Source organism: Protopterus annectens, chromosome 2.part1 (genome assembly GCF_019279795.1).
Source record: "Protopterus annectens isolate FY-2018-M chromosome 2.part1, PAN1.0, whole genome shotgun sequence".
Classification (NCBI taxonomy): Eukaryota; Metazoa; Chordata; order Ceratodontiformes; family Protopteridae; genus Protopterus; species Protopterus annectens.
Window position 1 is genome coordinate 335,573,535 of NC_056729.1, and position 13,595 is coordinate 335,587,129.

General features: G+C 37.4%; 1 protein-coding gene and 1 non-coding gene across 2 annotated transcripts in view; both read left to right on the forward strand.

Annotated features, from left to right (window-relative positions):
- ANAPC4 (anaphase promoting complex subunit 4) overlaps window positions 1-13,595 on the forward strand; it is a 1,069,940-nt gene that overhangs the window by 925,775 nt on the left and 130,570 nt on the right. The window contains exon 26 of the mRNA XM_044062163.1: window positions 331-486. Coding sequence (XP_043918098.1) covers window positions 331-486 — 156 coding nt within the window. The remainder of the gene's footprint in view (window positions 1-330; window positions 487-13,595) is intronic.
- LOC122795198 lies at window positions 860-965 on the forward strand. Its single transcript, XR_006363791.1, has one exon. It is a non-coding gene; the product is annotated as a U6 spliceosomal RNA (small nuclear RNA).

Genomic DNA, 13,595 nt, shown 5'->3' on the forward strand with positions numbered 1-13,595 from the left:
TTTACAAAGCTCTTGAGCCATTTCTTCTGAAGATAAGAGTTGGAATATGCTGAAATGTTCAGATTTATTTACTGAACTTTTGTACTTCGTATGCATTTGTTTCCTGCTATATCACATCATAGCTATAAGAAGTGATACTCTCCCCATTGTTGAATCTGATTGTGTTTAATTTGCATAATGAGTGACTAGTCTTGAATATTAGCACTGCCTCTGGCAGGGACTTGCTCATGAACTAGAAAAGTTGCTTATAGACTAAACTGTCTGTTGACCAAAAAGAAGACATTCTGTGTACATATTTAGATTTTTTTTGTTTGTTTGTGTTTTTTTAAGCCAGTGCAGCTGTCTGGATGCCTGTTTTTATGATGATGAAACCTTGGCAGTAGTGCTAAAGGAAGAGAAGGAGAGAGTCTTGGCTCTGTTACCTTTGTCATCAGTATATGCAGATAACGACTGTGTGGAAGAATTTAGCTGGGATACAAGCAGAAGGTAATTAACTATGTTTCTACATAAGTATGTGAATGGGAAATGGTGTACGAAATACTGTATTTCGAAATATGAATTTTATTCCAGAATGGTGAGCACTGCCCTTTTATTCAGTATAGTACAGACTTCTGGAGGGGATGCTTGCCCTGCCTTCCAAGTCATTAGGGAACTACTGGTCCTGGGACTTGTATATCTCTACAAATTGAATACTCTCATGAATACCAGAACAACAAATTTAAATATTCACCAAAAATGAAACAAGGTGTGGAGAAAGGTTCCATTACACAGTACCTTCCCCAGTTCTGGAATATACTGTCACTACAAATTAAGCAGTGTGATGTATTATCTTCATTCAGACAGGAATTTGATGATTGGATGGGTATTCATAAGTTCATTAAAAAACAAATTCAGTGATATAGAGAAGAATAGTATGGCCCCTGTGCAAGGATGACACACAAAGTTGTGAAATGTTCCATATGCTAGGGGGTTGGTATAAAGGTTAAGGTAAAAATGCTTTAGTGGTACTGAGATAAGGAAAAAATAGCTGATAAATCTAATAAGTACAAAACAAATTTATTGAGCCACAGAGCAAAAAAATCAATCGCTTTCGTTTCCTCAAGTTAGGAAACTTTATCAAGATACAGCATGCCCAAAAAGCAACACCTTTATATCATAGAATTAATTGCTCAAAGAAATGTAAACCAATCACATTCATTACTGCTTAGGGTTTGAAATGCATATAGTACATTATTTAAAGGTGTATTAAACCAAACAGTCGCATTTAAAATATAATGCTTGCATTAAGCTCATACTGCTATATTATGTTAACTTAACATTGACAATCTTGCATTTATACCAGATAACAATAAATATTTAAAACATTAAAAATATATAAATATTCATTATATTACATTTAATCCAAGGTTAAAATGCATAAAGTCAATGTATATAATACATGATATATATGTGTACAAATGAGGGTTGCAGTGGGAGAAAAAATTGTCTTTGAATCCCACTTTTATAGTTATTGTAAAATGTATGTAAGATTCTTAGATGATATTTTTAGTTTTTGGGATGGTCCAAGAGATCTCATCAATGACTTTATAGCTTACATTAATAATTCAACTTCATTTTTGAACTTCACTTATACTGTTGATACAGATGAAATTTCATATTTGGATATTAAATTGGTAAAGGACAGTGATTTGAGGAAATTTGTGTCAGACATTCATTGAAAAGAAACTTATTCCAACAGTTTCTTGCATTTTGACAGTGCACACCCCTATAAAAAAAAAGAACAGTAGTTAAGGGTCAATTTGTGAGAGCAGCCTGGATGGTATCTTGCTTTGACTCTTTTCCTTAATGAGTGCGTTGTTGAAAAACATGTTTTTAAAAAGGGAATAACCAAATGATTTGGTGAATAACTTGATGCTAGAAGTGATTAATAAAAGAGAAAGGGGCTTTTTCCAAGCTGTTTTAAAAGCTGATGTCACACAATATATCAATGACTTGATTATTGATACTGGAAATGATACCATTTGTAATGAGACATCAAACAGCAATAACATTATGTTATTAAACAAACCAGCATCAGCAGATGTTAATTATAGATCTGCCTTTATCACCACTTGCAATTTAGCAAGTAAAGATATCTTGAGAATCTTGGAGAAGAATTGGATTATTCTATCCTGGTGCAATGAGGTTAGACAATGTATAAGTGAAAGACCTATTGTAGTGTATAGAAAAGGCCATTCCTTGAAAAATACTTTTGAGAAAAACACCCAGGCCCAAACTGTTGGTGGTATGATAAAGTGTGGTGCTTGTAACTATTGCCAATATGTAATGGAAGGCAATAAATTCAATATTAATGGCATTAGAGCAGTTTTAAAGAAAAAGTGTTTTTGCCATACAGAAAAAGTTGTTTACTGTGTTTTCTGTTGTGATTGTTCCTGTTTTTATTTTGGAAAAACGGATAGGAAACTGAAAATCGCATTTATGAACATTTGAGAGACATTAAACTAAGGAAAGACACCAGTGCCTTGGCAAGACACTGTAACGAATGGCCTGGTCATGATTTTAAATTTACTGTGATAGAACCAATGGAACCTCATCCAAGAGGAGGACCATGGCCACTATATTTGGAAAGGAATGAAACCCTATGGCAATTGAGAACGAATGCCACTCAATGGCCAGGCCTAAATGATTCTGTTTCAGTCACTTGCTTTTTGAAACTGAAAGCCCTGGATAGATAGCCTGTTTATATTTGGCAAACCTTACAATCTGAGAATAAGTCATTTTATTTACTATTTATATATTTTTATTAGTGCATGCTATTTATTCATCATTCTTATTTATAGCATAGGCAAATGTAAAAAGTCTTAATTGCTTTCTTTTAAAGCTTTTATATGTATGGTTACTATATTATACATATGTTTTTATATGTGATTTTAAAATGTAATTTTATACATCAATTTTTATAGCATGTTTTGAGAACAAGGTTATGTTTCAGACAGTATGCATTTCATATTTAATGTCATATTGCATATCGTATATTTATTTTATGTGCATTCTGACCCTCATTTGTACACATATATATATGTATTATATACATTAACTTTATGCATTTTAACCTTGGATTAAATGTAACATAATGAATATTTATATATTTTTAATGTTTTAAATATGTATAGTTAGTTATCTGGTATAAATGCAAGATTGTTAATGTTAAATTAACATAATATAGCAGTATGAGCTTATTGCAAGCATTATATTTTAAATGCGACTGTTTGGTTTAATACACCTTTAAATAATGTACTATATGCATTTCAAACCCTAAGCAGTAATGAATGTGATTGGGTTACATTTCTTTGACTAATTAATTCTATGATATAAAGGTGTTGCTTTTTGGGCATGCTGTATCTTGATAAAGTTTCCTAACCGAGGAGATGAAAGTGCTTGATTTTTTGCTCTGTGGCTCAATAAATTTGTTTTGTACTTATTAGATTTATCGGCTATTTTTTCCTTATCTCAGTATCACCGAAGCATTTTTGCTTATTTAGTTTCCTTTTACCAGTTTATAAAGGTTAAGGTGTTTACCTCAAGACACAAGGTATAGGGTTTGATTCTTACCTTTGAAGGGGAAGTTGGCTATGCTTAAAATGACCTCCATGGAAAGCTAACTTGGTACTTAACCTATAAATCTCTGGCTTAACTGTCTTGACAAGCCTGATCCTTCCTCAAAAGTGGAGATTCAGTATAAGGGTGACTTATAGCAAGATATTAATGGTGACAAGACTCAACTGCTTCGTATATCCTATGGTCCTGAAAGGTTACAGGCTGACCCAGGCAAATTTGTATTGTATGATGGGTTAACTGTTGACTTTGATTCTCATTTCTGTTTTTATTGTAGTTTGTAATTATTGGGTTTAAATCCTAAGTGCCTTGCTCTAGCAGGAGGTGACATCTACCTGCTATTACATTAAGTAGTCATGGGATGGCAGTAGCATGTCAGTATAAAAGCAGATAGTATAAGCCAAAAAGCAGTATTCACTGCCTCTATTTGCTCTTCACCTACTTCGTCCTCTGCCAGCCACATAAATCCAATCCTTTTATGCAGGGCTCTTTTCAAAAAGCAAACAAACTGTAGCATTTCCCTACTATGGAAAATATGCAGTGAAATTAAGAAAGATCCTGGGCTCTCCATTCGGGCTATATACTTGCACAGAAAAAGGCACCGCTGCACATAAGGACCCACCAGGTAGTGTGCAGGCATTGTGAATTAGTGTACTATAATCCCACCCCCATAACAGTTTCCCACATAACCAGCATCAGTTGGCATATTACATTAGGTGTGACCACCAGTTCCACATGACATTGAAGGTTCACACAGCAGCATGCACAGATTTCCTAATCTGGCCTTGATAGTTACCTGCTAGTAGCAACAAAGTTCGCAAACAAAAAAAGAGTAACAAAAACAAAAAGTTACAAATGGAAATTGCGAGAACAATACATGCAGAATAATGTTAGAGGAGGAATGAGGTTTAAAAGAGGGCAGGATTTGAATGAAGTGTGTAATGCTTGACTACCAATGACTGGATAGATTGTAGGTGATGTATAATGATTCCAACTTAAATGTATGTCAGTATGATTTTTTGTCATTTATGCAAATGTATGATTGCTTATGTCATAAGTGATCATTTAATAAAGGCATTTCTTGTTTTAAAAAAAAGTTACAGTGCTATCCACTTATGGGGCTATGCTGCCTAACCCCCATTTCCAATTTACAGAAATCACCTGGATTCCTGTGTTGCAGGTCATGATAATGATGTCTACACTGTTGCCCCAACCTGATGTTGCTCATGGCGGAAGGTAAGTTCTCTACCAGGCAATACCAGGCATCATCTTTTTGAAGGCAATTGTACTGGGACCAAGAAGGCACTCCCTGAAATGGAGAATAATCCTGCTCTCTTATGTACGATGCAAGAGCTGTCTAACAAGAAATAGCAAAAATCTTCCAGATCTCCTCTAAAAATTGTATAGTTTTCAGAGGAACACAGTGGTTGTATTTGACTTGCACTTATAGTGTGAATTGCAAATTGTGAATAGCACAATATATCTTAGTGTGGAATTTGTGCTTATTCAGGCTTTCTGCACAAGCCCACTGTCAGAAGCAAGCATAGGCAACAATGTATGCTTTGTTGCAGATATGCAGCAAAATAAAACAGTTCATAGACATTTACACATTGTTGCTACCTGGTTAATTTGCCTTAATATCAAACAAGTGTAAAATTTCCTTTCTTTAGAGGTCCATCAGTGTTTCGTATGCTAGGTTACAGAGATTAGGAAGCTATACTACATATTTGGGCAACAAGATTTTTTTAAATAAAAGTATCTTTATTGAATTCAAACATTGCATAGTTCATTCAGTTCCTGTCTTCCCTTAAACCTCATTCTCCAAAACATTATTTTGCATATATTGTTGCTCTTACCCTTTTCTAAAGACCCCACTTGCAGTTCTGTTATCTCTGTTACGATATTCACTACTTCTAATATGTTTGGTTTAGACTTTTTATTTTCTAGCAGATGCTTTTTTTGGCAACCACTAGAATTAAAATTAGCAAGGCTTTACTATGTCTAAGCAATATCACAGCTCAAAAAAATAATGTCCTTACTTACACCAATTTGTTCACCCAGTATTTCTGACAAAGTAGTCTGCAGAGACTTATTAAAATCTGCCATATCATCACATTCCTACAAATATGTTCCCAATAACCTCTTTTGTCCCCATCACACCTCCAACATTTGTAATGTACTTATGGAAAAATCTTTGGAGTCTGCTTGGGGTATAAAAATACATATGCAAACACTTCCAAGCAAAAATCCTAAATGTTATATACTTTCTTGTATATTTGGGAGCCATACATATATCCTTCCATTGTTTCTTTGTGAATTGCTTAACCAGCCTGTCTTCCCAATCCTTATAACTTTCTCTGATTGATTTCTATAGTTATCTTGTAATGATCTATTTGCCCTACTAATTATCCCTTTTTAACAGCATTATCTGTTCTAGATACAACTAACAATTCTACCAGTGCTTGTCTTTCACTTAGGATCCCCCTATTCCTTTCTCTTTGCCTATACTTGGATATCAATCTTTGATAGGGAAAGCAGTCTGTAGCTTGCAGTCCAAATGTGTACTTGGCCTCTTCCCATTCTATTACCTATCCATCTATGACTATTTGCTCCCAGTAACTTAGTTCCTTTACCAGCAGTTTTCTCCAGTAAATTCCACCCCCCCTCTTGCCTATTCTCTGTACCCCCTAATTGCAGTCATCCCTGTTGGCAGAATCTCCTATCTCCATCCCCATATTGGCTTAGTTCCTAGAATACTTTCTGCTACTATATGAATGTAATATTCTGTATGGCTGTTATCCTTAAGGATGTGCATCCAAAATCCCAGTCTCTGCGTATTTCTTGAGCTTCCCCCTATTTCATCATTATCCCTTTTCCACTTTGAATTATAGGTTTCTGCTTGTGCAGTGTGTAGGAGCCTTAACTCTGTAGCTCTAAAATATCCCTTATCCCAATCCATCTTGTTCTATTGGAAGTATGAACTTGTCCTACTTGAGAGTTGTCCTCTTCCCCTCCCAGATAAAATCCTTCAACTCTTTATTAATTGATATCCATAACTTCTCTGGTTGATAAAAAATGCCCGACCTGTATGTAAAACTAAAGGGACTAAAAACATTTTCACTGCTTTTATCTTGTTCTCCATATCCGTAAAACAGAGCTTCCAATTTCTCAGTGTTTATGTTGTCGTTTGTTTAGTCTCCTCCCACATATCCTTAGCTGCCGTAACATAATCCTTTTTAACCCATACTCCTAAGTACTTAATTTTATCATGTCCCAATAAATATGAGTATTGCTGAACCAACTCGCATGTAGGTACATAGTTTTACAGCTATTGCCTTTGTTTTGTCTTCTTGAATTTTGTGTTCTGAAAAGACTTGAAACTATCACAGAATGTCCCACAATGCTGAAGAGCCCTTTTCTGGTTTTATCAAGTACAAAGTAATATCATCTACATATAAAGCCAACTTTTCTTGATTACCATACCAACTATATCCTTGAATTTCTGAGTCCCTTATTTTCTTTGCCAATGGTCCTAAATATAACACAAATAAAGGGGAAAGAAAGCATCCCTGCCCATTTCCTCTGTTCAAACAGAACTTTTCAGAGAGGACCCCCCCATTTTAATTTTTGCATCTGATCCCTCATATATCCTCCTAATTAACTCTATTATTGTGTCAGGGAATGTAGATGCTTCCATCACCTCACTCATAAAATTCCAGCCTACTCTCTTGAATGCTTTCTCTGCATCAAGACCCACTAACAACAGTGATATTTCCTTACATTCTGCATTCCTCTGGATCATCATTATTCCATTAATGTTGTCAATTTGCCTCCCCTTCACAAAACCACATTGTTCCATAACTATCAACTTTGGCAACACCTTTACTGCTCTTTTAGCCATTATCATATTTGGGCAGCAAGATTAAGAAAAATAACAGCACCACCTGGATCTATTGACAACCCTGATGAGGCACACAGTACTCTGAAAGTGTATGGTGTGCTATTTTTGTCTACTTTCTTAGCATCTTTGCACGGGAATTCTCATTAAAAAGACTAACAATAGGATTATGTGTGCCTACATGTATATGTTTTATGTAGGTTTTACCGGGTCTATATTAGATCACCGAATGCTTAAAAAAGCGAACGGTGATTGATCGAACTTATGTAAGCGAAAGCTTAAAATATCGAAACAACAGAAACCCAAATTTTTTCCTAGGGAAAGAATTTGGTTATGCGTTTCTGTTGCTTCGGTATTTTCAGTGCTGTGGTGGAAAGTTACGGGTCGGGTTCAGGTAAGTGTGCGATTGTGTCGACATGAGGGTTAGGGCGGGTTAGGTGAGTTAGGGTTAGGGAGCGGGTGAGGTGAGTGTGCGATAGTGACAGACTTTAGGGTTAGGGTTTGGGTTAAGGTAAGTGAATATAGTTAGTGGTGTGTGTATAGTTTAGTGTAGGGTTAGGTGTCAGATTTTAGGTGTATGTGTGTGGATTGCTGTTTGTTTGGTGTACTTGTGTTGTGTGTATGTGTTTTGGATCAGCGATTTTTTATTTTTTTTTCCCCTAGGAAAAAAAAATCGCTGTTCTGACAGTTCAGGATTGTAAGCTTTCGCTTACATAAGTTCGATCAATCCCCGTTTGCTTTTTTAAGCGTTCAGTGATCTAATATAGACCCGGTTTTACCGGCAGTAGGGTAGCTCATGCTAGCAGGACAATCTGTCACTGCACAGGCCTTCCATTATGTATGGTGAAAGTATGCCTATGTTCTTCATTCTCACTCCAGCAGTGGCCTATGGGTAATGTTCTGCCAAGGACAAAGCACACGTCAAGCTTACCAAAGCTCTAACACTCACTCTGGCTGTTGGTAGGCTGCACACTGTTTGGAGTAAATCTTCAGTATTTTCCTACTGACTTCAAGGAAAAGCATCTCTCTGGCTCCTGATGAATAGAAGTTGGTCAAAAGCTTCTTGCCTAACAGATGAGACCCCTTCTGGGGGACCTTTCCTGTCTGAAATAATTTTAATGAATATTTTCTGTAATATTTCTGGTCTACCTTAATGTAAAAAGAAAATAACATTTGTGCCTTTGCTGTGTTTACCTGACTTATTTTTAAATTTTGTGTGAAAAATTATTTTATAAAAAATAAGTGTTTTGGCTGTGCTTTTACAGTTAGAATGTGTTTTTCTCACCTGTTACTGTTTTTAACAGAATTAGAATTTTTTTTTTCATTTTTGAGGTAATAAATGTTTTGTGATGTTTTCTAAAATTTCACAATCTGGCAACCCAATTTTCAGTGTACTACTTGTGTTTACTAGTTTGGGGAAGGAAAAGTATGCTTGGTGCTTACTAATGAATACTAACTTCTCTCAGTGTTACTGAGCTTATTGTACTGGTAGTCAGGTTTTGTCACTGGCAACAGCATGGTTAATATTTCTAATCCTTTTTCTTCCACTCCGATTGTACCTAAATGAAAAAAAAGTAAAATTATTGCCTTAGCCTATGGCTACTGGCTCTAGCATGACCAAATCCAGTTCCACAGACCACTTGCATATAGATCTTGACTCTCTTTCCTATAACTGTAGTGGCCACTATGGACCCAGGGGTTAGACACATCCCCAGGGACAGTACCAATATCTGTTTAGGTATGGGAGAAACCAAATACTTTAGAAACAGGAGTTGTCCAGGGAAAGAGACCCCTTGTCAGATGTTGTTCAGGGAAAGGGACCTCTTGTCAAGGACAATAGGCTGTTCTTGACCATTCTCCCAGTAGAGATATTCCTAGGAAAAATAAACAAAAACCGAATTGCAGAGCAGATAATCAGGTTGTTTCTGTATACAAGTCAAATGTTATATCTTTGGCTAAGAGTGTTTTTCAGTCCATTGATTCTGGGAGCTGTTTGCCTTTTCACAGGTCTACTGCAGGTATTGCTACAGAACAATATGTGTTGTCAGAGGATGAGTATTCTTACAGATGCAGAGACAGTTCTCCTCGGGAGTCTTATCACCCAGAACTCTGATACTTCAGGTAGTGAACCTGAAGTTGGTCCTTGGCAAGTTTTTTTTTTTTTTTTTCCTTTGCTGAGACTAGTTGCTAGCAGAGACGTTTTTGCTTGGGAGCAAAGAAAGACTCTCCCAGAACTGGACAGATTGTCCAATCTAATATTAGAGGTTGAGGTTCCTAATTCTGCACATATTCTCCCATTTGTCAGCTCTTGAAAACACTTTTAAAGCAAGGGTCGTGACTCATTGGCTGTAGTTCCAAGAAAGCTGATAAGCAGTATAGGGATTCTCTAAACTAGAAATGTCTTTCTTCTCAACTGTCAGTGGACCCTGCTGCAATAACTCTAGCAGCAACAGCTGACTAGACATCTTTAGCTTCTTCTAACCCAGTACCCTGTGACAAGAAAGGCAAGTGGTTAGATAAACATAAGAGACTATTTGCGTCTACTGTGTTAGTCTTTAGGAACTTGAACTCTTAGGGCTCTATGTGGAAGTATGTATTAAAATATGCTTATAAAATGGGAGAATTTGCTGCTTCATTGTCTCCACGAGGCAAGTCATATTTTAATCATATTGTTCCTAAACATGTTCTGAGAAGAGTATATGATTGTGTTGACACTGTGTCTAGAGCTTCTGTTTTTTTTATGGTATGAAGAAGATTTGTTTGGTTGCATAATCACATTTTTTCCTGATTTTAAGTCTGAAATTCTTATTCTCCACATAGCCCATATCTTGTATTTAGGTCTGCAGCTATACAGATCCTGAAACAGTGGGATGACAGAAGTAAATTGATGCATGGAGTTTCTAACATTTTACAAGTACCCAGGTTCTACCCTAACAAAGCCTCTTCTCAATCCTTTAGAGGGCAGAACAAACAGAAATTGCAGCCCAGTAACTGCAGGCTCCCACAAGAAAAGCTGGAGGATTTCTCTTCCAAGTCAAATAAGTAGTAACTTTCCAAAAAAAAAGAGTCAAGCCTGCAGTTAATGAATGACTATGCCAATAGTCTGATCACCTTAGCTACACCGCCTGCCCCAGTTTCCCTACCTCCCTTACACTGACAGACCTTCAGCCCCTTAGCCTGCGGTCAGACAGTTGCAAACTGATGGGTGTTGAAGGTGATTCAGGAAGGATTCACTTGGCAGTATTTGGACACTCCCCCTCCTTTCAGAGGAAGTCATTCAGATCCACCTAACCAGACAGACCTGTTTCCACTAGTACTACAACATATGTTAGAAGCAGGAGTCATGGAACCAGTGTATACAAATCACATGAGCAAAGGTTTTTATTCCAGAATATTTTTGGTAGAAAATAAGGAACATCTTAACTTTTATATGAAAGTTCCAAAATTCAGGATGTTGACCCTTCCGTTCAGTGCTTGTACTGCTTCCAAACCATTGTCTAATGATAACACTGAATGTCAGAGATGCTTACGATTGAATGCGCATTCCTTACAGATTCAGGTTGGTGTGCTGCATGTGGATGACATTATCAGTTCTGTGCGTTACCCTTCGGGCTCTTCACTGCACCTCGAGTGTTCACATGGTTTAGCCCTAGTGGTGGCTCACTGCAGATTGCAGGGTGCCCACATTTTTTTTATGTAAATGAATTGCTTGTTTCTGCAGAGTCTTCTGCCAGATGCTTGGAGTCCTTAACAAAGGTGTCCAACCTCCTGTCACATCTGGGATTTCACTTGAACCTACAAAAGTCTTTTCTCATGCCTTCTCACAAAATTGTCTTTTTGGGATGTCTGATAGATACACACAAACAAAGGGCCTTCCTTCCAAAAGAAAAGTTAATAATTTAACCAGCAGCTCTTTCTGAGTTTTAATAAACGTTTCAAGCACCCACAACAGAACTTCTCAGGCTTGTACGCCTTGTGGCATCCATGATCCTCATGATAACACTTGCCAGATTACACAAGAGAAATTTGCAAATAAAAACAAATTTCTTGAACCCAGCATCTACAACCCTTGGATATTTACATTCTCATGCTGGGGTTGGAAGGTGAGAGCTGCAATGGTGGAGGGATCAGATGGCACAGAGTACTCTGAAAATGTAAGACGAGCTGTTTTTGCCTGCTTTCTTAAGGTTGCGCACCCTTGTACTGGAATTCTTCCCTCACATTCATCTCAGTGGATGATTTAGTGTGTTAGTGTCCCTCTTACCAGATATCTGTACAATGCTCACAGAGACTGTAAGCAGGCCACATCTGCATTTTATGGGACAAATATCTGATTTCATTTGTGATGTTGTAACAACGCAATACGTTTGTGATTTTTTTGTATGTTATTTGCCTTCTGTGGGAAAATGTTTGTCATTAACTGAATTTAATGACATTTATAGTACATATGGAGCTCACTAGCATACAGGGATGGGTCCCTGAGTATGAGCCAGGTAACCCAAGTTATGCTATTGATCTTGAGTGTTAGAGTTGCCAACCAGAGAAGGTGAGTGAGTGGCAAATGCTAGCTTACACATACGGGGATGGTGAGATGAACCAGGCTGTTGCAATATTGATTCTGACTGTGAAGCAGGATCACAATATACAGCAACAGAATGAGAATTTGAATGTGCCAAGATGCAGTAAGCTATAGCCTTCCAGGTGTGTGTGGGGAGCATGCTTATTCGCATGGGAAGGCATTATAGCAGATTCTCATGTAATTGAGTGCACACATTAGCCACTTTGGGTGGGGACTAATGTCGTATTCAAAAAATCCCAACGGCTGCCTTGGTGACAGTCTCAAATGATAAGTTCTCATCCCAGGAACAAATAGGCCAGTCAGTTGTGAGAAAGCTGATGGTTGGCGGGTAGCAGGGATGAGCTAAATCACATAAACATTTATAATACCATAACAATTCTGAAAATCAAAACATGAGTTATGTATTTTCCATCTACATAGAAAACTGCCAAGCCTGTCTTATTAGATTATGCCAATTTTTAATGGTTTCAGCTCCTTTGACTATGGTGAAGTCGTAGAAATTGTCTACAAAACAAAGCTGTGAATTTTTTTTCAAATGCACATACCATCACCCCCCACACACACACACACACACACACACACACACACACACACACACACACACACTCACACACAAAAGCCTGAAAACTGATTAACTGAGAGCAGCTGAAATTAGTGGTCAGTTGATTTCACATGCAGAGACTGCCTTCCCCCTAAAGATATGATCTGTTGGGAATTTAGCAATTTTTTTCAGATGTTTAAATGTAATTATGGAAAAGGTCTGCCCAGTTTAATGCCATTCATTTTTTTACACACAGATACTATCTATAACTAGACAGGTATGGGATCGTTCAGCTGTGATCACGTAACAGTAGCAGTCTGTTTTTTTTTTTTTACACACAGATGCCTGCCCCCCAGGAATAGCTTTCTGTAGTGATCAAGTGAAAGTAATTCTGCCCGCAGTAATGCACTTCTCAAATTTTTCAAATGCAGAGTTTGCTAGGCTATCGACCTGGAGGTCATTTCAAGCCTAGCCGTTTCATCCCAATGTAATACCATGGATATACTAGACACTACCCAGGATTGCATTTAGTAATGACTGCCCATGTCTAGGAGGGTTGTGGGCACTATCCCCAGTAAGTAAGAATTTACGGTGCCCCTTCCACCCATCCAAGTTTCTCTTGAACAGAGGTGCTCTGTTTCACATATATTAGTAGCCTGTTCCAAAGACATTACAGTCGCTGGGAGACAAATCTGTCCCTCCAGCATGTCCTGTTTAAGTCGCAGGCCATATTTAGGTCCTTGGAATGGGTAGCTCTAGTCCCGTTTGATTTATGGATATGCAACAAGTTTACTGAGTGTGGGTATGAGATTGCTTTGCAAGGCAGGCATAAGTCTCCGCTAAGAAGTCTATACGATACAGAATATAGTGACAGGGACTTTAGCTGGTCTGTGTAAGGCACATGCTAGAGTCCCTTGATCTTCCTTATTAGAAACCTCTGAGGTCTCTCCAGTTTCTGCAGG